The following is a 26,583-nucleotide window of genomic DNA, read 5'->3' as shown; positions in this document are numbered from 1 at the left end:
TGCTCCTTCACACACATACTTGTGTGCATGTGTCTTACCATGTCCTGGGCATCTTTTAAAACACGAGATCGGATGGGAAATGGCGGGGGCCCCCCCTGAAGAAAGAGGCATGCATGCAAGCAAGCAAGCATTCCAAGGTGTATGACGGTGGAGTTGTGGTGTGTGCGTGCGGGGGTAGGTGGGGGGGGCTTCCCAGAAAACGAGTGGTGTGAAGGTGAGGGCAGACTGTTTGTAATTAGCGATTATTAACGATCAGGGGGAGTCCGTAATTAGGCGCCTCATTAAGGGTTGCCGCCGTGCGACGATAAAATCAGGGGGGACTCTCTCTTTGGATTAATGAGAGCTGGAGACAATTTCTCCCGTTGAATTTTTCTTGTGTGTAGATGAAGGAGCGTGTGATACTAAAGTGTGGTCGGGCTGGCTGGCTGACTGGCATGGTTGAGAGTGTGTGTGTAGTGCCATATACTGTGTACCGAGTCGAGTGAAAGTGGTGGTGGTGTTTGGTACAATAACTGTTCCCCATGTGATGTAACTGCTCTCTCTCTCTCCTTGTGTCTTTCTCGCTGTATATATCGCATTACCCCAAACGCAAGGAGGTTTGTTTTACGCCGTGATGGTTTGCGATTGTCTGGGGAATAGTTGTAGTAGTCGTCGTGTGTGTGTGTGTGTGTGGAGGAAATGGTGTGACTGTGACTTCCTTTTTCCCGTGTGGACGCCCCCGCCGCCGCTGCCGCCCCTTTTTGCCGTATAAGCCCGTGTGCGCTTGCTTTTCATTGCTTCTCTCTCTGTCTCTCGCCGTTTTCATTGAGGTTTTTAATGGATGTCGGTTTCATGGAAATTGGCCTCTATCTCTCTCTTATGGTGAATGTGTGTGTGAGGAGGATGGCCTCGGATGTTGAAACAGGAGTGGCGTTCCTGTTCGGATTTTTTTGTTGTTGTTGTTGTTGTGGGGGTTTCCGATGGATCTAATCGTTGGTTCCGTTTTATTTAATTTTATTTCTCATTGTTTTTTTGGTCGGTGTTCGACGTTTTTAGTATCAACTGGTCTGGGAATGATTGTCTTGTGTGTGTGTATGGTAGGAGATTTTACCTTTGATTTGGTGGTGTTCATTGATTGTTGCGTCATTGTACTTATAACCAAAGACTGAAGGTTGATAATCGAGCGTTAGGTCATTGGGTTATAGGCTGCGTGATGAAGTTTGAACTTGGAGACTGTTAACAGGTATTATCTCTATTATATGAGCCACGTATGATTCTATCATCCATGCTTTACCGTGTATTGTGGGATGAGTGCGAATTAAATGTTTAGGTGTCCTTCCCCGAAATTTTGGGTAATGCGCCATTGATTTTACTGTTCTTGGGTTCAAAGATAAGGGAGGGCGCTATCCCAATACAGGTTGATGCCTATGTAATAAACTTAGCATAATATTCTGGAGACTTCTTTGGTGAGCTTGATTACTTTAGCTGACTGAGAAAAACAACAGTCCATACTGGGAAGGGTCTTCGCAGTTTCTGAGTTCTGAGTCAAAACGTGATACAGCTTGAAAGCAGAGAACTTCAAACTTTTGTCCTCCTCAGACTCAGCACCTCTCTCTTGCTAAACAAATAAATAGAATCCGATGCTGTATCTTTGATTTCTACCGCACTTTTATGCATTCTGATGCCCCAACAACCTGTAACACCACAAATCCATTTCCTCCGCAAACGGAAGGCTGGGTGGTGCTCTAACCAGGGGGGGACCACCATTAGCCTTATTTTTTCCAATTTTTACACGCTAGAAAAATCAATATTACAACTCAAATCCTAACGTGGGGGGCCACTGAAGGATCTTTTTCTGGTTCAGGAATTTTCTCCTTCAAATAGGAAATCGCTTCTATTTAACTTTAACCCATCAATGTTCGGTTTTGTTAACTCTATGAGAAAGCTGTGGAAGATTTTCGACCTTCCACCGAAAGAGTTGAGTGGCCATCTCTCCAAATGGCCAGACTTTTGAGAAATCGGTGGTTGCCCTCTGAGATATTCAATTTTCGCAATTGTTATTTTCACAATGATGCTGCCGGTCAAGTTACAGTACAAGGCATTGCACCTCACCTTGTGGCCCACCCGAGCAACCCAAATATAGGGGAACCTCATGTTGATTAGATCAAAACGTTAAAGAAAAAAAAATGTTTAATACAGCGTGCTGGTTTCTTAATTAGTGTTGATGGTTCCTGTCTGGTAAGCTGTAGACCTTAAGCATATCTTCGCCGGAAGGGCCCAAGACTTCTCTGTCTGTCAAAAAAATAAATAAATAAATAAATAACCGATCCAGCTGTGTTCATATGGTTTAACAAAATCAACATCCATTTCCCCGTGCTGCCATCTAAATAACACTATCGAAATCGTACATGTAAATTCATAGGCTCATTACCGGCCCCCGTAGAATCTCGGCAACCCTAGTCGGTATATTCCAACACGTCTCTTTTATAAATACCGTGATTTACATTCGGGATGAAATTAGAGTATTTGTTTGCGGTGCATTATGGAAGCCTTTTTCCCACTCTCTCTCTGTAAATCCAAAATGTTCTTTTCGCCCCAAGTTGAATTTTAGTGCTCACACTCGCGCGGTGCTCCTCTCTCTTTCCACAAAACTAAAAATTTCTCTCCTCTCTTTCCTTCTCCAAAAAGCTCCGATTTCGAATTTAGTCCACGTAATTGAAATAATTCACGAGCTGAGTAAATTTCCCGCGGCGCGCACACACACATATTCTCTCTCTCTCTCTTCCTAATGAGGCAATATTAATTGTTGAGCCTTATGAGACATTAATTAAAAAAATTCCCGCATTTATTTTAATTAAAATCCCAGTGCAATGTAAAAGGGGGGGGGGGCGAGTATGCGCTTTTATTTTTGTTTTGATTTTGTTTTTTTTATTTCACAATACTTGCTCTGGTTTTGGTATTACGGTACCATTAGTGCAAGGGAGGGAGAGTTTCTACCTCTTTCCTGACTCTTTACCATCAATTCCAGTGGCGTGATATGAGCTATGTAAGGCTGCGATGCCTGAGCGTTTATCAAATTAGTAGTTTAAATATTTCTAGTTTGCAACTAAAGGAAAACTCTCTCTCTCTCTTTCCCTTACTTTTAATGGCGTTAGTTTTCGGATGAGATTTTCCCGCTGATTCATTAGATGAAAATTGTGTTACTACTACTGCTCGCTCCTCCGTCTTTTTCTCTAGTTAAGGGCTGTATTATAGCTTCTGTGTGTGTGTGTTTGTGTTTAAAGATAGAGGTGCTCTTTTTTTTTTTTTTTTTTTGCTTGAAAATCAAGCAGAGATTTCCATGTGTTAGAACTTTCCTATCTTCTTCTCTCTCTACTGTATGTTAATGATTTCTATACCGGAAGGAAAAGTTTTCTGATTGTTCTTTATGTTTTATAGTAATTATTACTACGGTGGATGTATGCGTTTCTTGCTAATATGTCTTTTATATGGGAAATATTGTGAACCGTGCCAGTTGTTTCTCTGATAGACCGTTATAAATAATTTAATAGTCTAATATAGTGTTCCTCAACTTCTTCTTTTTGGTTGTTCCTCCGCCGTCTTTGGAATCTACAGTAGATCCCGCTTATAACTTTTGCAAAATAAAACCGTCATGATAAAAACGGTGTAGGCGAGAAATCGCTTTAAACGGGTCCTTAATGAGAATTAGTTATCGTTGGGTCCACGAAAATAAGTCTTACTAAGTGAGATCGACTGTACTGTTTCTTCTCAAAACAGCATCTAAGGCCACACCCTCATTCAGGAGCGAAACCCTGCCTACTTATTCAATTTATTTTTGTTTTAGTAAATTTAATTGTTAATTTTTTATAAATTGGGTCGGTATATCGTCTCCTTGAGCGAGATGTCAGTGGCATCTTGTCTTGGTTGAACACAGCAGGGCCGTCTCGACGTTCTTGGGGGGTGCCCTTTGTGATAATGAGATTTGGTTCCACAATTGTTGTGCTCAAATTGGCAGGAAGCTATATCTAGCCAAGGTAGAGCCCCCCCTCTACCCAAGAAAATCGCTTTGCCCGGGGAGGGGGGGGGGCTATTCATGTTGGGAAGTCGATTCAATTATCAGATCAGTCTCAACACCATGGACTTGAGGGCAGAGTGATGTTCGGATAGGGCCCAATACTTTCCTGAGAGTAACAGCTAACATACTGTATTTGCATAGTTGCGGTGAAAGATCAGAGAACATCGGGTCTCGTCATGTAGGGCCCCTACCTTGCAAAGCTATACCTGGATAGTCCCATCACCCATGCATTAAAATGGCTCTGGTTCTATTGGAAGTTCTGCGGGATTCTACAATTTTGGGTTTTTTTCCACTGAAATCCACTTGAAAACTTCATTTCTTCCCTCCTAAACATCCCCCCCCCCCCCGCAGTTATCTGTAGCTCTCTTAATCGCTTCCTTTCCTCTCGATTTTCACCCGTGGTCCCTTTAGGACAGTGGTTCTCAACTTTTGAAAGCCCACGGCCCGGTTGATTTCTTTATTGCTAGTGGAAAGCCCGGACATACACACGACTAATGGGAAATAAATGGGTAAAAATGAAACAGTGAACCACTCACGGCCCGGTTTGACTGATGTCCGTGCCGTTACCGGGCCGCAGCTCGGCGATTGAGAAACACTGCTTCATGATAATCCCAGGACCGCAAGGGGCAGGGACAGATGGTGCTATGCTGAGAACCACTAGTCTAGTGCAATGTTTTTAAACCCTTTTTTTCACCCATGGACCTTCTTTGAGAAATATTTATCCATGGTCATTAAATGACTTAGTTAGTGACCCCCCTAATTTCATCCAGGAGTGATCAAAATATCGAATTCTACTTTGAGGTTCGTCTTGGCATCACTTGCGTCAAATGTCACACTAGTCAAGCATGTCCCAGTTAGGACCACGAAGAAAAATCTGCCGATGAACATCTCCAGGGAAGGGGGAATGGCAGCAGTTATTAATAGACAATGTTTACCCGGGATTGTCAAGCTTAGAAAATTCGCGTCTCGATGGTATTCCTAAGGATTCGACCCGCAATTGGAAAAGGTTCAACCCTCCAATTAAAAAACCCCACGAAGGTAAGGGGGAAAAATATTTTTCTTACGAGGTTCTCTCTTCCTTCTAGGAAGTTTACGTGCCTTCTCGCATTGCTTGGAGGTTGGAAGACATCTGGCTTGGATGAAAAATCTCCGCAATAACCAGGGGAGCGAGGATGTCCCACTGACGAGCCACGTCCACGGCATACCGTCGGGACGTTGATGCGTTTTTCGACTTGAAAAAATTTTACCCTCAGAGAATTTTTCTTTTACAATGTTATATTTAACAAATTGGGGACGTATACCAATTAAGAATCGGGAAATATCAAGGCTGGATTAGGAGAATTTTTTCCGGCTTTGATTCCTAATGTGCTTGTTCGCCTGGGATCTCGTTCCGTCTTCAGAATTGCTGATATGATTACGTAGTAATCCAAAACTAAAGATTAATTAGTCAGTGAAATCTTCAATTTAATTAACTAACCCATAAAGAAAATCATGGTGGTAGAACCAATCAAAAAACTGATTCACCTCGTAAAGATTCCATGAGGAACGTCGAACGAATTGGTACAAGCTGAAAAGTATTTTGAGAAATCTTTCCAACAGTTAGAGCTGGCAGAACTTCAACATGATACTTACCTAATTTAAAAATTCAAGCATATGCCATTTTCACTTCAAAATAAGAAAGACAGGTGGCGGCACCAGCAGAACATAAAAAAAAAAAAGTACAACCCCGACAACATGAATATGTTAGAGGCCACACATACACACTCAGAACATACATTCTCCGGCATGTTCCGATTGGTTAGAAATTCCGCGAAGGAAGGTTGAGTAGTAAGTAGTCGTTCCAAGAGCTGTTGTCTCGACAATCATTCATTCTCCCGTGAGTTCCTTGCGCGAACGGTCATGTATCCGCAGCGTCTTGCACTAATCACTGTTTAAACGCCGTCTAAGGGGTCTTGGAGGGGCGCAAAATAAGAGTTAAAAGGGCCAAAAAAGCTTTCCCGACTGAAAAAACGTGGTCAGCGAGCGCCAAAAATGGGTCCTGCCGTGTAGAGATTTTTTTCGAGCCTCCCCTTGTTTGTACGCGACTCCGGGGTTTACGTTAGAGATGCCTTAGTAATCGTCAAGAGAGAGAGAGAGAGATACTGCTCTCTTGCCTTAGTGACCATTCACCAGCAACTTCCTCAACTCGGTGAGTTTGTATATGCGGTTCTCTTTCTTTTTGGCGACTATTTAATCACGGCTCCGAAATTTAGATTTTCGTATCGTCGACTCTGTGGCACCACAATCGGTACAAGTGTGCCTGTCGTTGCAACTGGAATTCTGGTAGGCATTGTAGCGAAACATCAAGACTTGGTGAACAGACTTTCCTTTCCCTGTTGGGGGGGGGGGGGGGGAGTATGCTGTCGCTGTATTGGACCCAATTTGTCAGATGCTTCTTTTGCGCCCCCCCCCCCCAAAGGTGGGAAATATTCCACTACATAAGGGAGTCCGCCGTTCATTTCAATCTGAAGAACCATGCTTGTAGAGATTGTGTGGCAAAACTTCATAGTCCTGATGATGGTTTTGACGCGTCAGTTTTGTGCTAGAAATCGTTCGGACACGGCTCGCTTTGAAATAATGATCGTTGGCCTGTAGCTCCCTCCCAGTGATAATTTGCCCACAGCCTTTTTGGTCGGGGATCGTTTAGATGTGGCTGGCTTACCTTAGTACTCACCTCCCATAGTTCCCTTGTTTTTAGTTTATCGTTCAGAGTTGGCTGCCTTGCTTACACCATCGCCCTCGTGAAGATGACAGTTGTGCAAATGATCGGGTCTAGTCCAATAAAAACATCGCGACGCTCCCGGGAGAGCCGCGACGTTTACACTTCGGGAACCACTACTGGAATAGATACGTAAGAGCCTTAATGTCCTTAACACTACGCTCAGACATCAACTGAAAAACAAGCCAGTGTTTTCACGGCGTCAAACTCCTGTATACAAACGTCCCCCTCCCATTACGTCAACAGCATTCAAGAAACAAAAAATAAAGAGCCCACGTTTCAATCCCAAATAATAATAATAATAACGTTATAGAATTGCTAGATGGAAAATCTCACACACCTGAAGCTAGGATCATCTAGATGTGTATATAAACCCTTGAGCTAATAGATGTTTAACCTCGAACGAAGGAGGATTGGAGTGGAATCAAGTTTTATACCAAAGCTCGATTCGTTTGCTCAACGCGAATCTTTCCAGGTGCTTATCAAACAACTTTTTACTGCATATAAAAGAGAAAAGAAGGTTGAATTCTGTCTTCTTTTTTCTTATTATATTCCATCGTATATATCGGAGGGAGAATATATCAATGTTTGCACAGGTGTATGGACACCGCGGGTGGAAGAAAGAAGAAGGTGACGACCGATTCCAACAGGTGACCAAATGACCCGAGGCGGCTGCAACAATAAGCCTTTTTCTTCTTCTTGGCATGAAATGATCGAGACATTGACATTTTTTGCATCATTACATTAAATCATTGAACTGTAGATATTTGGGTTTTTTTTTTTAATCAGAAATCTTCGATCTGTTTCTCGCGGGCACCGCCGTGTTCATCGGGTTCCATGGTTGTGGGCGATTTATTGTTAGAGTGCGAGTTATCGATGAGGTGGACACAAGAATTGAAGTCCGGGGCTCTCATGTATTGATGGAATTTATTCTCTGAAAATGTATATAGAATTGGGGGGGGGGGGCAAAAAACATTCGGGGCATTTGTAGATCGCTCAAGTAGCCTAGGCGGCGATTGATCTCAATCGTCTTTTAAACGGTGGTCGTGCGTTCCGTATTTTACGGGACTGAACCATTATTTTTCTCATATTATTATTACCTCATCGTAAATAAGGAGCATTTGTCCCCCCCCCCCCACCCTCCTTCACCCAATAACGCCTAAATAGGTTACCAGAGCCTAGACCCGTCACTTGAACCCATTTGCTCTGGCGAAAAATGTTGGACATCACCTATCGCTCAAAGTTAGTTCAGAATCACCCTGTACTCGAAATGTCGTGGACGGTTTTTCCCCCGATCCTATTCTGCAGTCAAGTGAATTGATATGAACAAAAAAAAGAATGTCGCGGCGATGCCGCCATTTAAAAATCTCGCGTCTCTTTTTACACCAAACCATGAAATAGACTCTTGATTTTTCTTATTTTTTCAAGAAACATTTGATGAGCAAAACGAAAAAGAGGACCCCGTAGTAGTTTATATACGACTGCCATTTGCCAGTGTAAGAAAACGAAAAGAAAGAGGGCGGCACTTTTCATGTTACGGTGGTGGCCCAACCATTCCATTGGCATCACGTTAACGTTGCCATTCATTGTTATTTTAAAAGTATTTCGTGACTATAATGAGCGTTAGATGTTCACCTCCTCATCGTAATTTTTATTTTCCAACCTTATGATGAGCCTTATGAAGCCGTGTGTTCGGGAATAGGCCGGTTTCCTTCTCCTCTTCCTTTGCGGGCCGCAAACCTACCACGCCGATTCGATTCAGTGGCCTTTTTCTTAATCCCACGATTTATAATAAAGCTGTCATCTATGTCTCTTTTTTTTCCCCTTCATTTTTAAGGGGAAATAAAGAAACTGGCTGGGAAAATTACAATCACGACAGGATATAACCTCGATTCCGCTCCACCATTTTGCTCATCCCCGCCCGACATCTTTAATTTCATATTATATATATGGGAAGGGAGGACGTTACAAATTTTCATGAATTTACATCTTTTTTGGTCGGTTCAATGCGGATGTGACGCCCCCCCCCCTTCCCCCACAAACGATAACATGCATCGTAATAAGTAGTGAGGTTGCACGTTATCGTTTGTGGGGGCCCTTCTTACGCATATGAATTACTGTGGGTTTTATTTTAATGTTTTTTCTGTACATTGACTGTATTGTTGGACACGAGTTTGAGGCATGGCTTCAGGTGCATAAAGGGCCTCTGTATTATGATTCCTAAGTAAGTACGTAAATTGTACGATGGTGCTTTCAATCAGGTGGGGTGGGGGGGCCCAAGAATATCAGTTGGCCCGGAGCCCCATGATGTTGTTGAGACGGCTCTAGTCTAAGGGGGAGAATACAGGGGCCCTAAACCTTTTCTTTTCCATATGTTTATCAAGTATGGCGACAAAATGTGTCCATAAATCCGCCAATGATTGCATTGCCTCAGGTTGCTTTTTATAGAGGTTCTTAAACTTTTGTTTTCGTACCGTTCCACAGACCCCTTTGTGCAAAGTAAGACGAATTCCAGGGACCTTTTCCAGTAAGATGAAGGCCACGAACCCCATCACCGAACAACATTTTTTCAGCACATAATAGTATACGAACGATAAATAAATAGTTTTCTCATCCACTTCATATCCTGAAACCTCGCCAACTAGTGGTTATCTTAACTAGAAAGTCCGTGGGCTCCCTGGTTAAGAACCACTGCTAGTAGTTGCAGCTTAGGTGTCTGTTCACAGCAGTGATTTTCAAAAAGCGGTCCGCAGACCCTCGTGGTGCACGGGAGGTGCTAAGAGATCCACCGGATGCGTTTCAGGCTTCGTGAATTAATTAGAATGGGGCAATGACGAAGCCGCTATTTTGCAACTTACAGTATCATATATACTGTACATGGAATATAGCGGACGCTTATGGGTGATTCCAGGATGTGTCTACTGGTAAGAGGTACGCCTCATCATCATTGATTGCCGGCCACTAGACATATCGTATCAACAAAAGCTCATGGGAAAATTATCTTTGATAAATATAGACGCAAAATACGAACAACCTAATATTCGGATCACGATCCGGATCATTGTGTGTGTGTGTGTGTATGTGTATACTTGCTTCATAATAATCGTTTACCACACACACGGGCTGTGATTATACGGCTGTGTCTGGTTAATTTGGCTTCTCGGTGATCGTATTTGTATGTCTTCTTTACCTTCGTGGTATTTTTTTTTTCTTCCTTTTTTGGGCATCATCGTTTGGTTCATTTCGATTTCTTCGGAGTTCATTGTCATCATCGTGGAAAGATGCTCACTCACATCCTTGATTGGAATCGAGAGTGAGCAACCCATGCTATATGGTCTCCTGGGTCACGAATGATAAGCTTCATGGTTTGTTTTTATAGCAGGGTTTTTTTTTTTCCAACTTTGTTAGATCGCGAGCACTGTCTGTGAAAGTGATCGTCACTGAAGTGCTGAGTGTTTTGTGGTCGAGTTCTTCCAGCGAGGTCTTGATAGACATTCCCATTTAACTGGCTCATTCAAGTTTTATTTAAATATTCCTATTATGCTGATCTGGGATTGAAACATATGTGTGCTGAGCAAAAGGTCGTCTTAACGCGTGGGGCCAATCAACACCATGTATCACTAAAGATGGTCATCTCACCTATAGCAATTGAATATAGCAGGCCGACGCATTCGCCATCTTTACCCCTTTTTTTGTAGTATATACAATGGCTATAGGTGAGATGACCTTCAGTGACGTCACGAGTTTCGCGCGGAGGCCTGCTATAGATGACACTTGGCCAAACCAGGTACTGTCCGGAAGCTTTCAGTGCATGATAGTGGGACCTCGTGATAATGGGATCTGGTAAGTAAATATACAATTTTATTGGCTGGTACTGATGCAAGCAGGTGTCTTCCCCTTTCAAAAAATTTCACCACAGCAAGGGGTGAACTTCAAACTCTTTCAAAAATTTCACCCCAACAGACCTTGAAAAATTTGAATTGCGCTCATAAGAATATTCATTCATTGCCAGTTTCGTCCGTCTTTAAAAAATAGATGGCAGCACTCGAACAGATCGCATAAATGTACAGTTAGTTTCTGCAAAAAATCACTTTCGATGCAGCCACATCTTCAGAGGCGAAATGATTGTAAATTACCCTGGTGACCGAACATTGAAGGACCGGACACACCCCGCTTCAAGGAGATATCGAAGCGTTCCCGAAAGATGGGTGCATCGTAATCAAAGTTCCATTGGGGGCGTTGGATGTCACAAGTTGTAGTCGTGTAGGCCGTACATCGTCGTGTTTGTGTCACATGGAGTACTGGTTCAAGTCAGCCAATGTTCGGACACCCAGGTGTTTTTAGCACGTGCTAAGCGCACAATTGTTTCATAAGTATCCTACATCTTAATTCCTCTGTGTGGTTTAAGAAGGTACGCTGGTAATCAATTCTATACAAGGTATGGAAGCTCTCCTAGAACATCCCTTAGCCAGGGGCGCTCAAGATGTTGTTACGACGGCCCTGGCTGGGCTTAATCTTAGTGCTCTAGATCAGTGTGGTGCTTAAACTTATGAAGCGCGACCCCCTTGTGACCAAAAATGTTTTTCGGCGACCCCTACATAGGCTGACTATGTCCCGTGATCTCGACATAGGCCGACATAAGCCGAAAGCCCGTTTCGGAACGCTTGTTTCGATTTTGATTAGGTGATATTGATTAGTTACTCCATGGAAAATAACTTTCATTGAGAAACCATTCGAACGTTATTTCCTACATTCCTTTTTTTTTTGCAAGGACATTGCACATTCGTGATTCTGGCATAACGGAGCGATATATTGATCATTGTACAAGTAGAATTTGATGAAATTGCATTGTATGATAAATGGTAATTTGCTCAGCTGATTAAAAGCACTCTTTTGTTTTGACATATTTTTAAATAAAAATGAATTTCTTATTTGAAAATTTTTATTTTGGAGAATCTCTCGTGACCCCCCCCCCACCCCCGTGTTGTCGCGACCCACGGTTTGAGCACCACTGCTGTAGATAAAGGCCGTAACTAGGATTTTTAGTTCCTCAAGAAAATGAACCTGTTTGCAAGTGGGATCAACATACTCTCTACGGTGCTCCGAGTAACTTTTCGAAAATTCTTAGACTATTTGGCATATTTGAATAATATACACTTAACATTATACTTAAATTATATATATATCACATATACACTTACATTCTAACTGATTAACTTATTTTTTTCTTTTGTTTCTGATTGCAGGAACGCCTGTGAACCGGATTCCGATAATGGCGAAGCAGGTGTTGGACCTGTACGAATTGTACAGGCTGGTCATTGCCCGAGGGGGCCTAGTCGAAGTCATCAACAAGAAGATCTGGAGGGAAATCACGAAAGGTCTCAATCTTCCTTCTTCCATCACCAGCGCCGCCTTCACGTTACGGACGCAGTAAGTACTTATTTATTTAACTGTTGTGTAGTACTGAAACTAGAGGTATACGTGTCACCTTGACGAGACCCTTCGGGTCAAAAATCTTCGAAGCCACCGCGTACCAGGCCTGTCCGTAGTTATTATCTGTATAAGTATATTCCGGTGTCGACTCTTGTTTGACATTTGTCCTAACTACAACAAACCCATAGTACATACAGTGCTTTGACTATTCGGACCGTTATTCAGTTCCGGACAGTGCTTTCTTTCAACCCATCATGAATATTTCGAATGTACTGTCCCCGCGGAATATATTTGTATGTATACAAACACTGGGGGGGTCGTGGTTTCCTATTTATCTAGGGTCGTACTGGTGTGAAGTCCAGCGTTGCTATCTTTAGAGTACTTTGAACTAACTCTAATGAAGCTTTTCGTATATATCTGCGTGTATGCATCCCGAAAAGCCAACATTTCTCGCAGTGTCGGTCCAGAACAATACCGAAGGGGTCCTTCTCGAGTTCCCTTCGGCCACCTGTTACGCATAATATGCATACGTCTATGAGTCGTTTTCCCTCGCAAATTCGATACGGCTAACAAGCAAGCAAGCGAAGATCTCCGCGACTAAGAAATTAAAATATGTCTTCTCTTCTGCGAGCGAGTGTGTGTGTGTCGATCCATCCTTGTGGTCGAATATGGAGGAGTTCAGCCAGTGAGACATTCTCAGTTTATCCAGAATAAACTGCTGCTGCTCTCTCTCCGCTTCATCTGAATATCATAGTTCGCGTGGACGCCGCTCAGCATAACGTCGTCGACTTCCCATCCACACCACCGCAATCCTTCGTTTGCGAAGGGGTCAGCTTACGGTTAATCTAGCCGTTGGTTTATTCTATTCATAAGCAATTCTTGTCCTCTCTCTCTCTCTCTTTCCATCTAGCCCAATCCGACTCGATTCCCACCACCGCCGCCGTCGTCCACCAGAGAGAGTATAGTGTAGATACTACTCTGTTGTGAGTCTCCTCACCCTCTGGCTTTCCAACTACCACCAACACCACCGCCGTTCTTCGTTTGTGTGTGGACCCTCGTTGGCGAAGTGACCCACTCATATCAAATCTGCATCCCCGTAAATTTCCAGGAAACAACTTTAATGTGGCCGTCATTCGATCAAAGCCCTTAATTACGGCCTCGAAACCGCTGCTCTGTTTGATCCTGCTCCGGAGAACGCACAGGAATATTCCGTCACAATGCAGATGTAATGGGAGGATAAGACTAATTAATGCAGCACAGGCCGTACCGGATTTCGAATGAGATCCCTTCTCTCTCTCTCTCTCTCTCGCTCTCTCCCTGGATCTCCTTTCTCTCTCTCTCTCTCTTGCCGTGTCTACTCTCCTATTCTCCCTTCGGAACATCGCATTAATTAAATATTGATTGAAACCTTAACTAATCACGGCATTGCCTTAATCAATCGTTAATTAATGCCTGACAATGGCCGAGCTGGAAATTAAATTTCGTAGCCAGCTGTGGTGGATCATGAATTGAGGTCAGACAACGAAACGACGACGACGATATGGCGGCGGTCGGTCGGTCGGTCCGTCGTTGACTATGAAAGAGAATTGCGATATATACTTGATGGTTTTAGTTTGGTGTGTGTGTATGTGTGTGGATAGATTGGGCGAGAGACACAGAGATCAGTTCTGTTTGTAATGTATGTTTGTATGTATGATGCTTGGTGGTGTGCGTCGTTTTGTCGAAAATCAGAATAAGTAGCGTTAGCCAAGAATAATCATTTGTCATTGGCACCCACCGGCCATATCCATAGGAGAGTTTTCTCTTCCCCGTTCCTCCACCAACAATAGCGGAAGGATATATTTTAATCTCTGGTGGGTTTGGACTTTGACGACAGCTTTTATTAAATGTTGATTTATCGGCCTGGATTCACTTAAAATGGTTTTAATTCAATATACATTTGATGCATATGTATAACTGTCCGTGAGGCGTGTAGGCACCCTTCTTCTGAAGGAATAGGAGGGTGTCACTTGATGGTATACTGCACTATCCGTGATGTGGAACTCCATGGCGATCATCTTGATTATGATAGTGTGAATAATTTTTTTGTAACAGGCAACCATGGAGCTGAAATTCTTATCCGCTTACGAGGATTGCCCGTTCATATATGAGGAGCTTATTTTCAAAAGGGAGCATTTCCACTTTTGCTAAATTTACAGTAAGGGGCCATTCAAGTATCATCACGTAAGCAGATTTTCAGCCATTTTTGACCACCTCTCCCTCTTGTCAGCAAAACACTGACCCACCCCTCCCCTCTGTCAGCAAAATTTTGTCAGCAGCTTACAATATTTCATATCTTCAAAAAGGGGTGGTTGATGACGTAAGTAACCTTCAAACCCCCTCCCCCCCCCCTTGTCATCAAAAGTCAGCAAATCCAAAACCCCCTCCTCCCCCTCGATGCTGACGTAATACTTGAATGACCCCCCTAAGAAGTAAAAAACGTATTCCTTTGCTTTACTAAACAAAGAAAATAGCCCAACAGGTAGCATGTAGGAATTGTAGAAGAATATTTAAATACTATGCTTTTTTGATCAAACTCAAGGGAGTTACCATGAGGAACCCTCAACACAACCGATTAACAGAAGAAAACATAAAGGTAATCCGCGGTTGCCTTTTGGAAATGTTCCGTTTTGAAAGAAAATTAATGGAAATGTTTCCCCTTTTTTTGATTAAAATTTGAGCTAGTCAAGTCTGAAAAATTTAAACTTTCTACGTCACATGTCGATTCCAGAAGGTTTTTACTAGACTATAGAGATGTCCTTACTGTGCGTTCTCGTCATTAACATAAGAAACACGATCATTCTACAGTGGAAATGAAACCTCCCATAACAGACACTCCCGTTAGCGGACACTTCCACTGATTGTGCCCGAAAATCGACGGGACTCAATATATCTTACTATCCAGTAACGTACAAAATTTTCGGGCCCCATGGGTGTCCGTTATCGAGAGATGAAAAGTACTGAAGTGTGTGAAGAAAAGTGTATGTACCAAAATTTTCTATTTACTACCAAATATTCCCGTTTGAATAATCCCGGTTGCATAATCTGACAAAGCTTATCCCAAAGATTCACATAAACCGTTAAAAAAAAATGCATTTCGGAAAAAAAGTGAAAATGTTCCCTTTTCAAAATAAGCTCTTCATATATAGAAATACTTCGAGGCCCTGTTCCAAGAATTTCAGAAATGTCTGTCAACGGAAGATGTCCGTTGTGGAGGTTCCGCTGTAATGATTTTGCATGCTAATCGCTAATGAACTTTTGTGGAACCAACATTGAGCCACCTTCGAAGCTGTGTGTGCTAAAACTGGCTTAGGGAAGTGTAGAAGGTTTAGATGTACAATGTAGGGTTCCATGAGTTCGTTGGTTTAGGCGCTAAATGAATAAGTTTGAAAGACTCTGAACCAGTGCCGCCTTAACTCTTGGGCCCACTGGGGCACGTCGAGCGAAAAGTTCGGCCTTATAATAATACTGAGATCCGGTTACAATTTTTGGTGATAAGTTTGTAAACTGGTATAGGTATATGTAGACTGGAGCCTCAGCATAAAATCCCTTTGCCCGGGAGGGGAGGTCTCTGATGCTCTCAAGACAGCACTTGCTCTGAACTAACCGAATACTCTCTTTCTTCTCAGTTTATATCTCGTGAGATTTCACACCTAATCGAAGGCCGAACAGATAGTCAGGCGACCTCGAGGTACGTGCGTGCGTAATGGAGACTAACGACAAAAACACTGTTTATGCATTGTTTTGCACTGTTATGTTCTACACCTTACATACTCGAGAGCAGGAGAAAGAGGCACTCAACGAAGTGCGGGATTCGAACAACGGTGTTTGTTTTCACCTCGATGTGGGGAATTTCGCTATCTGCTGATTGGTTCGTTTCTCACCCTTTTTTCCTCTCCCTCTTCTGTGGAGACATCATCATGACAGCCCCTACATTTCAGAACCCCACTGATCATTTTCGCTCTCCTCCACCCTCCACCTCGTTTAATATGTGCGGTCACCTCTTCCTCCACCCCCTATGCATTTTATCCTTCCTAGTCGCAATTATTTCAATCTTTTCGGTCTACTATAACCGCAGCCTAATGTGGGCATCGTGGTGGCCTCTCATCATGAGGATGCGTGTTTGAACCAAGTTGGCGGTACAGTGGTGGTCTGCTTGATAGCGGGCACCCATAGGATCGAAATTTCTGTCAGCTAACTTGTATCCATTAATAGGTAGTGAGATACTTTGTACAGCCCATTATAGAATTCCAAGATGTGTCTCTCTGTTAATCGGAGTTGTCCACTGACGATGGTTTCACTGTATATGTTACGTCAGCGGTTCTAACTTTTTTTTGCCTCGTAAAGGTCTTTTTTAGTGCATAATTTCTATGGAATACATATACCATAGATATATCTATGGAATATAGAACGCCTTTGTTTTATTTATCGGATTCACTGATTTATTTTATTGCCGTGGGGCCCTGTTTGAGAACCTCTGTATCATCTAATTGTATATAGCAATGCCGTAATTAGCCATTTTTGTGCCCCGTGCCAGAATTTGTGTTTAGGACCCCTTCTGGCTCATTCTGGGCCCCCCTTCAAGTGGTCGCTGTGCGGGTACACCTGTTGCACCTGCCTAGTTACGGCACTGTATATTAGGTCACCTTTGATTTCTCTATTGATGTTATGCTACTGCCAGGTTCACGGATCAATTCTTATCTTCTATCAAAAATTATAATTCAGGTGAATTCTTTTCCGGTAAACAATATCCTCCAGGAAACAAATCCATAAATTAGAAATTGTTTCTATGATTGGTTTAGTTTATTCATTTCTTTTTTTTTTTTCAATTTCCATGTACCACTTTGGCATTACCGCATCGATTACACGCAGCCCCAGTGGCGTATGCGCGTGGGGAGAAAATGTCATTTTTCAAAGACGAACGCATTAATCGCACACTTGACAATACGTTTTTAATAAATCACTCTTCGCGTCCCCACCTCGCGTCGCGCACACACACACACGCGTGCAATTCAAATACGCACATCGACTGGCGTGTTGTTCGTTCCTATGGAAGGTGTCGTTGCTCATAACTCTAGAGCTAATTGATATTCCGTTGCAGCGAAGTAATTTCCAGTAATTTGCCCGAATTAAGCTGGTTCCTCTCGTCATCTTGTCCGTCTCTGTACTTCGCGCTTACGCACATACACACAAATAAATCAACCCCCCTCCCGTTTTCGGACCATAATTTCTCGGTATGCGCGTCCGGTTTATTCTGTTGACGGGTTTCTATCTACTTACTATCTATACCGTTGTTTTCTTGGTCGTGTTGTTTTGTGTGCCGCCATCTAATCGTGGAATCTCTCATCTCCGCCTATATAACGTAAATATCTATGACGTAAATTCCTCTGTAACGCGTTTCCGTTCTTTTAGCGGATGACAGTCGAAATTTCGCAATACAGCCACTTTCCGACTTACGGACTTTCCGAGTTACGATCCGTTATCCGCTCGTGGTTAATACCAGATCGATATCGATGATATTCTGGCAAAAATGTTTCAATCACTCTTCCTTCTTTCCCTAAATCTTCGTTCCAGAATTATATGTTTTCTCAATGGATATATAGACCTACTATATAAAATTTACTTAAGTACCATGTATACCGATGGTGTGCAATATTGGCCTTTCTGGGTTAGCAGAAACAATTGGTATCATATAACATCCCTATGGGTCGGCTTGAGTTGGGGGAGTGATGTGAAAAAAAAAAATCCTGAAAAAGGGTGAAGGAACAAAAAGTTTTGGTAACACTGTATACCATTGTTTCTTTCAATCCTGGGCCGTATGCCCTCCTTGTGGCCCTGGGATATTGAAGATACTGTGAAAGAAAGCAACGGTAATTTTTGAAAGGAATCGACTCCGTTGTTGAAACCACGGGCTCCCCTTCCCACATAGTGAATTTTAATGTGAAAAAAATAATCATCCCGAGGCCTCAACGCTAGAGCCCTGTCAGTCCAATTCTTATGGAGACCGCCAGATGCATATTTACAGGGCGTGAGGTGGGCGTCGAATTTTAATAATTGATGGCAAAGCCATAAATTCGCCTGTGAGGACCACAGAGATAAAACGTGGTCAAACCGCGGTCAGGGCCATCTTGCAAGTATCGTGAGCCCACGAATAAAGTGATGTTCGAAAACATTCTGCCTAAAAAAAAATTGAAAAAGTACCAACTCACACATACATACTCTCAAGAACCAAAATATTACATCTCATTACCACGGGTCCTTTAATGTGCACGTATGGGGAACCGGGCTGTACGTTGTTGGACCGCAAGACAACTTTGCCATGGGTAGAAAAAATAAAGTTTAATTTTGATTTGACTACCCCCTTGTCTGTGCGCTGCGTCCGAATTCATGGCATTCTCAACACAATATTTGCAAGGAACGAAGTGGGGGGGGGGCCCTTAGACCAGAGGCGTACGCTGGGGTGTGTATGCGGGGAGAGGGGGGTTCCTGGGTCCCTCCCCACTCAAGCTGACAAAAAATTTGAAAAATAATTTGATATTTCTGTGAACAAAATTGAAATATCGAAATAAAATACTTTTTTTTATTGTATTTTAACGAATTTCTGTTACTTGTAGTATTTTTAAAGGGTAGTAAATCCAAATTTCTCGTGACGCCCATTAAAAGTCGATCCTACGTACGCAGCCTCACCCCCCCCCCCCCACCGCCTTAGACCGAGATATTTGGTTGGCGCTACCAGTGAAATCAATCGAGTTTAAAGCCACGATTGATCAGTTTTAATCGAAATTGAATACTAAGTGCGTAGTCAGTGAAATTTGAACCTGTTTTATGACCCGAAATTTCAGCTGTACCTTCACTCTAGCCATGCTCGTACGCAAATATAGTATTACAGAATTTTTTTTCTGCAATATCACAAGGATACGTGAATCCTTGCCATGTGACCATACTTTTTATGACCAGGAATAACTATTATTAAGCATATTAATCTGTGCAACCAGTCTAAAATCATCATTACTGTAATTATTATTATTTTTTTTCTTCTCATGATCAATATCCACCATTTGTTTCGTGTACACGTGTCTCAGTACATATGCACGATTCAACAGATCCCATGTACGTTAAATATGTACACTGAGTTCCGTGATAAAAACTACAAATCGAGATTCGTGATTATTGGTGATTTCTCAATTTATATATAATTTATTTCATTATTTTTGGTCAGTGTGTGCCGACGTTCAACTGGTACAGATCAATCGGTACTTAATCGTACTTTGCTGGGGGGGGGGAGAGAAAGGCTATTATTATCATCGTTATATTATTATTCCCATTTGATATTATCATTATAATAATCATCTTTATAGCACTGCTTTTTTTTTTTATATTGGTAAACGTTTGTTGAAAAGACAAAAATAAAACGTTATATTTTTTTCTGGAGTCGAAATTAAGTGCTTGGTGGCGGTGAAATAAACGTCGATAAAATAACGTTTAAATGACCTTTTTTTTTCCAGAGAAGTAAACAAATTTCCAGATCACGTAACTGGAATCGGAACTGAAAGCTCTCTATGGGAACCCCCCCTTAAATTGCTTGGGGGGAGGGGGCTGGTGTACTTGCCTACCTAGCTACTTGGTGGACAAATGTCATGGTAACGTTCGTTGTCTGTGAGAAAGTGATTATCTGGATTTGTGTGTGTGTGTGTGTATATGTCGGGGCGGGAAATGTTACATGCGGCGCGACACGCGTTATGACTGGAAACAGGCTGTACCTCATACAGCATTATTTAATGCTCGATTCGGAATCGGGAGATATGTAAATGCAAGTTTTGCGCTTTTTTCTTCTATTATTATTTTTTTTTAATATATGGAAATAATGCATGATGATAATTACCAGATCAATGAGCCCTTACCGCAGTGCTTTCGAAAAAAAGTCGCAAATATACTCTAATTTGTTGGACATTAGCATAAGTCAGTCGCCGCCACAATGGGAATTATCTTGCTTTACTACAATTGTATTGAATTATTTGTGCGACTTTTAATTTTTGGACCCTAACTTCACTTACGGGAACCTATGCAGGGTGTTTCGAAAAAAATACAGGACAAATTATGAGGGGGGGGGGTGGTAAAATGTACAGGGTGTCCCATAAGTTTTCGTAAAATAGTTTAAAATCGTAAATACGTAGTTTTAATTTCATAAAAATTGAATTTTTCGTATTTGAACGCGGTTTGCCAAAAAGTTATTCTCGTGGAAGGGGAGGGGGGATTATTATTGATACAAAAAAATGTAGTTCACTTTTTTGTCAGTAGAGGGTGTTACACGGAATTTATTCAGTCGTGATTGGAACTGAACCTTTCTTCCATCTCTTCTATGCCCGAAACGTTCGTAAATCCGGCGATTCGCAGCTGAGGTAAAGCAATTTCGCCAACAGTGCCTTATCCACTCTGCCAACGTTACAATGAAAACCTTATGGCGCTTCCATTCCATAACATACGCGGCAGCAACAGGAAAATAGAAATGAGTGATTAATCGTACACCCTGCATTTTATAGGACCCTGGCATATTTCCAGTGGTTTGCTTTCATTCAGTGCCCTCTACCGACAAAAAATCTGAATTCCCCCCCTCCCCTTACCAAAAGTAAAAAAAAAAAAATCTCCGCCCCTCCTTGAAGAGAATAACTTTTTCGGAAGCCGCATTCAAATATGCCAATTCCGTCAATTGTTTTTTGAATTTCTAAACTATTTACGGAAATGTATGGAACACGCTGCACGTGACATTTCCGATTCTCGCCAAGAAAAGTTAAACTTTTGGAAAAATGGCTATTATGGCTGAATTTGCAACAACAAAAAAAATTACCGATGAAGCATAATTAAGGGTTACTGCAAATCGTAGTGAATGAAAATGTATTTCACTAGAGATTATTATTATTATTATTTACAGTTATAATCATCCTAATTTCCTTTTTAAGTAATGAAAATTATCTTCATTCACGATTTCTATTAAGATTACAAATTGACGTATAAGCTTTGTTTATAGCAGTGTTTTCCATAGGGTTGGAATGGTCCCTGCGGCGGTAGAAGCTATGGGTTCGTATGTGTTGTGGGGCGTTAAGAACAGAAAAAAAAAATTTTGAAGAAGGAGGCAATGGAACAAAAAGTTGGGAAAACTACTGTTTAAAGCCGAGGTTCTCAACCGGTTCTCCGCGGAGTCCTTGTGTATCCGTATGCATTTCCCAGAGCTTCAAGGCCGCTCCAGGACAGGAAAATAAATCAGTAAATTTGATGAATAAAAAAAAAGAAAGAGGCCTACGTTGCTCCATGTTAAAAATTATATGCTAAAATTGCTCCGCGAGACAAAAAGGTTGAGAACAGCTGGTGTAAAGTAAGAGGGAAAACGGGACAAATTTTTATTTAACCCTTTCAGCCGGACCGTCATTTCAACTTTTTCCAGGGGGCAAAGCACATGTACTCAATGTAGGTATATATATACCATTTTTAGTGTATTTTCAAAAGCCTGGAGGCGCCCCCCCCCCCATCCCCAATGACGGGCCAATATTTTTGTAAAGATACCGTAGAACCTCTGCTTTAGATCGTGATCAGAAAGGACTTCTAGTCTCGAGGGTACAGCAAGCACTAATTTCACTAGCCAAAAAAGCCAACGTAAAACTCATGCTAGCGTATGAATTTGCAAAGCCCTCTAGAGCTATCTTTCAAATTTTATGTTCGTTTTTGAAGGAGGGAGATGATAAGCCTATTTTTGCAGAACGAAATTTTTACGTTGGCCAAATGGGTGCCCGCTACGCCCTCTAGTGTACCCTTACTTTTCATTTCCGACCGGCTACCAGTGACGGGGGAAAAAATTGACTTGTATTGTAGTGTGGGCACTCGTGCCTCTCCCCCTCCGGTGACCCAGGAGTATTCTAAGGGGTTCATGGGTGGAAATCAAGTAAAACGGAAAATGTGGCAGTGATTAGAAAGGGCCACAGAGACCTAAACAATTAATTTAAGGGAAATGGGAGAACAGTACAACACCAGTGGAAGAAGGCTGCTGTATATCTATCTAGTCCGGGGGTCCAGGGAGATCCATCCTATTTATAACGTTTTTTTTTCAAAAATAAATTTACCCAGGTATCAATTTATCAAGTGGAAAGGGTCTCGCTTCTTGATTTTGGGGTGCTGGTGGAGACGGGCCACAAGGGGGGATGGTCCATGACAACGGGAAAAACGTTGTCACACTTCTGTATTCTACCAACTCGAAATTTCGTCCAAGAATTATAGCAGTAAGGAGGACGATCATTTTGTATTCAAAGAATACTCATCAATGCTGGCTCGGAATTTCGATAAATTACAGTCGAATCCCGTTTTAACGAATACCGTTATAGCGAAAATCTCGTTTTAACGAACACTTTTCTAATCCCCCAAATAAGTTTACCTAGGAACAATGCTAGGTAACCTGGAATTCCTTTATAACGAAATTTCGTTTTAACGAAGTGATTCCTCCGGTCTCGGCGTTCGTTATAAAGGGATTCGACTGCATCATGAAACTTTATCAAAAGTTCGATGGTCATGTTGCACACCTAATAAATGAAATATGCACTACAAAAAACAAGTAAAATATGTACAGAAGTGTAAGTTGTTAATTTCTGGGTTTTTATTTTTTATTTCGCAGGTACATGAAGTACTTGTACGCCTACGAATGCGAGAAGGAGAAGCTGAGCACGGCGGAAGAGCTGCAGGCCGCCATAGACGGCAACCGCCGTGAAGGTAGGCGGTCCAGTTACGGGCCCTACGGGGACGTGGTGCCACCGTCGCGGAACTCTCATCACCCATCAGTACTATCATCACATCACGCGTCGCCGCTGAGCCTGGTGGCCAGGCACATGAACGGACACAGTTCCAGCCAAGGACTAACGCCATCCAGGCAATCGTCACCCTCTCCTCTCACTTTCTATCCTAACGCACATCACCTTCCTTTGAATCTCGCTCCAGCTCAAGAGAACGGGCTCTACGGCAGTCATGGCCTCTCGTCGAGTAAGTCGCCATCGTTATTTTATTATGACAATGCCTATTTCATTAGTGCCGTCTTAACGCATGGCCGGGCGTGTTAGCCCAGGTCGTTAATATACTTGGTAAAGGATGTTAAGGGGTGTCACGAGTTCGATACCCGTTTCGTCCTTGTCCGAAATTTTCCTGACACTGGGGAGGGGGGGTATACAAAAGAAACGGCGGCATGACCACCGAAAAAGATTGCTACCGCAGGGAGTCCCACGCCGAGGGGTTAGCGCACCAACCTCTCGTTGAATTTGTAAAAAAAACAGGTGCCGTTCGGAATCGGCAATAAATTGTAGATCCCGGTCCAATTAGTCCTTGTGTGCAGAAAATTATCTAATTAACGCATAGACCGGCGGGGGACTCAAGTGCATAAGAGACTTCGTGATTTGGTGATACGATTTTCTGAAAAAGCATGAAAATTTATAAGCAGGTGCTTTCAGCTAATTAGAAGCTCCAGAATATCACTGCCCTGGATCCCATGGTACTGTTAAGACGGCCTCGCGTGTAATCGAATTATTCTCTTCACTCTAATAATGCATTAGACATTATCGCAGTGGTTCTCATTCTTGTTCAGCCCCTCCTTCGGGCCATATTTTATCGGGACCCCTGTTTTGCCAAGGACCCCACCCTCATGCAGGAGTAAGACCCTTCCAGCTTATTGAATTGCATTTAGTCAATAAACATTATATAAATAAAATTGACTGGAACCAAGAGCCGAGTTATATATGCAGGGGTGGGAACTCTGCGCCAATTGCGCCGCACTGCGCCAAAACTAATATCTTGCGCCATCCTGCTCCAATAGCGTATTTTCGCATTTTTCTGCGCCAAATAGCGAATTTTGCTTCAGTATGCTCGGAATTTCGGAAAGGGCACCAAAAAATTTTTGTTCCTGCTAGCCACGAAACGTTTCTTTACGAGAAGAGCGTGTTTTATTCCACTATACTTAAACTATCTGCCCCTGATCGGGCTTTCCATCGCGAAACCCCGATATTGTCCGTGATCGTGGAACTGAAGATGGTTTGCAATGCCTTTCAGCTTTAAAGTGCAAATTCGAGTGTTTCCGTTAAAAAAAAAAAGTCGTCACTGGAAGCAGCAGAAATTACTGTAGTCGATTGTCATTGTGTTAAATCCCGATGTTTCGTGAAAAAAATTTTCATTCCGGGAGTAAAAAGCGCATGTCCGTCGAATTACGAATGTTAGTTTAGAAACTTTGCCGAATAACGAGCGTTAAATCGCTAATGTTGCCGAATAACGAGCGTTAAATCGCCAATATCGCCAAATAACAAGCGTTAAATCGCCAAATATCGAGTGTCAGATCGCCAATCTCGCCAGCTAATGAGTTCTGAATCGCCAAACATCGAGTTGATTCTTCCGAAATTCTCGCCCATTTTGCAACAATTTCTTTCCAAGTATAAAAAAATTAAAAACTTATAAAAATTTTTTAGCTCATTTGAAGTGCTGCTGTTCAAGGCAGCAAATAGTGTCGTCAGTAAGCAAAAATCATCTTAAATAGACAGGTACAAAAAATTTTATGACATCCGCTCTTTCAAACAAGGTGTCAAATGCCTAAAGCACCAAAAACAAAAATCAAGCTGACGAAAAGATGTTTGATAACAAAAGACATGCTGCAGTTTTATTTTGAAAAGGGTTGAGGGTTAACGAAAATATTCTTCTTAATTTCACTGCTCCCATTTATAAATATCTGCTCCGAATCCCATATTTTGCTGCTCCAAAATTGCTCCAAAACTCGAATTTGCTGCTCCAAAACTGCTCCAAATCCTGAATTTGCTGCTCCAAAACTGCTCCGAATCCTGAATTTTGCTGCTCCAAAGCTGCTCCGAATCCTGAATTTTGCTGCTCCAAAGCTGCTCCAAAATAGACTTAGTCACTTCCCACCCCTGTATATGGGAAAAATGGGTCTATGTAAAATACACTATGGGCCTACTCTGGGCTAGTATGAGCTTCCGTCTTAAGAGTTTCCGTCTCCCCCAACCCCCTGGGTCTTTGGACAAAGTGATGTTCTTTGGCCTATATTTAGCTGAAAGTAACAGCTTACATTCGAAATTCATGTTATCAGATCTCATGTTGGCTACCCATGGCCCCTGACGTGGGCCAGTATTTTCTTGGTTCCATAGACACCTCATTCTTAAAAAAAAGTAGGCATATTTTCCCCCCAACATATTTCACTTGAAAGCTGCATTTCTCCTTCACAACTCTCTGCACACCCCCCATCACTCCCCATTTTATCTGATCTCCCCCCCCCCCCCGAAATATCCCGGGACCACAATTTTTGAGAAGCATCAGAATACCAAGTAAACGCTTTGCCAATGTTCGAAGCCATTTTGAACTTGGGCATTTGGTAAAAAGATCTCTCTCTCTCTCTAGTTATTATTCGTCGATTCTAAAATTGAGCTTAAAAAAAGAAAAGGTGGGTATTTCTAGAATATTCCTTTGAGGGAGTGAAGCTGCTGTTGTTTTTATAACGCACACATACACTGCTGGTTTTTCTTATACTACATATTCTCTCCTCTCGGTGGTGTTTATCCGATAAATATATCCCAGAGTCACAGGGCCCTAGTATAGGTCTGTTGCAGTGTGGATTTACTGATCTTGCGTTCATCCCGACCAAGATAAACCTCAACATCCGATAAACATTATTTCATCAATCCTTAGTTGAAGCATCGTATATACTTCTGTGAACCATATGCCAGGGGTGGGCCTCCAACTTTTTGGATTTACGATCTGGGCCTTGATTAAAATATACGTATTTTTAGAATGTTTTTTCCTCTCCCTCTTCTTCTTGAGCATTTTTTCCCACTCCATGTTACATCTCTCTATGTCTCTCCCTCTCTCTCTTTCTCATATCTTACATTACCCTGTGTCTCTTGGTAACTGGAAATGTGACTAATGTTTTCGGTCATATTGATTCGATATCGATAGGAATCGGTACACTCGTTGAACTCACGGTGAAATCTCATCGAACCCTATTTATTTACCTATCCTACCATTCCTGCTAGCCGATCTCTCATTTAAGAAGTCTCTACGGAGAGTAGCTATCAGGCCTACAACATTGAAGATTCGCGCATAATATAAGAGGTAAAATAACATGCCGAGTTGTTTGCTTGTGTCACTGGAAAGCAGATGGCAGCACGTCTTGAACACATAGCAGGCATTTTTCAGAACAAAACAAACCTCACATTAGGTAAACATATAAGATAAAAAAGCATACACGGCATATTCGGTGTGCGCCACTTCGTCA

The 26,583-nt window shown here is 42.2% G+C and overlaps 1 protein-coding gene across 2 annotated transcripts in view; it reads left to right on the top strand.

Moving 5' to 3' along the window:
- Positions 1-26,583, top strand: part of LOC149087972 (protein dead ringer homolog) — a 260,666-nt gene that overhangs the window by 187,642 nt on the left and 46,441 nt on the right. For both annotated transcript variants that reach the window (XM_089243249.1, XM_089243242.1), the window contains exons 4-5: positions 12,059-12,242; positions 22,942-23,303. In XM_089243249.1, the coding sequence (XP_089099375.1) occupies positions 12,059-12,242; positions 22,942-23,303 (546 nt within the window). The remainder of the gene's footprint in view (positions 1-12,058; positions 12,243-22,941; positions 23,304-26,583) is intronic.

Source organism: Pholcus phalangioides, unplaced genomic scaffold (assembly GCF_987345545.1).
Source record: "Pholcus phalangioides strain wild (caught in Gottingen) unplaced genomic scaffold, Ppha-v1.0 ptg000003l_1, whole genome shotgun sequence".
Lineage (NCBI taxonomy): Eukaryota > Metazoa > Arthropoda > Arachnida > Araneae > Pholcidae > Pholcus > Pholcus phalangioides.
This window is presented reverse-complemented; position numbering and strand designations above follow the sequence as displayed.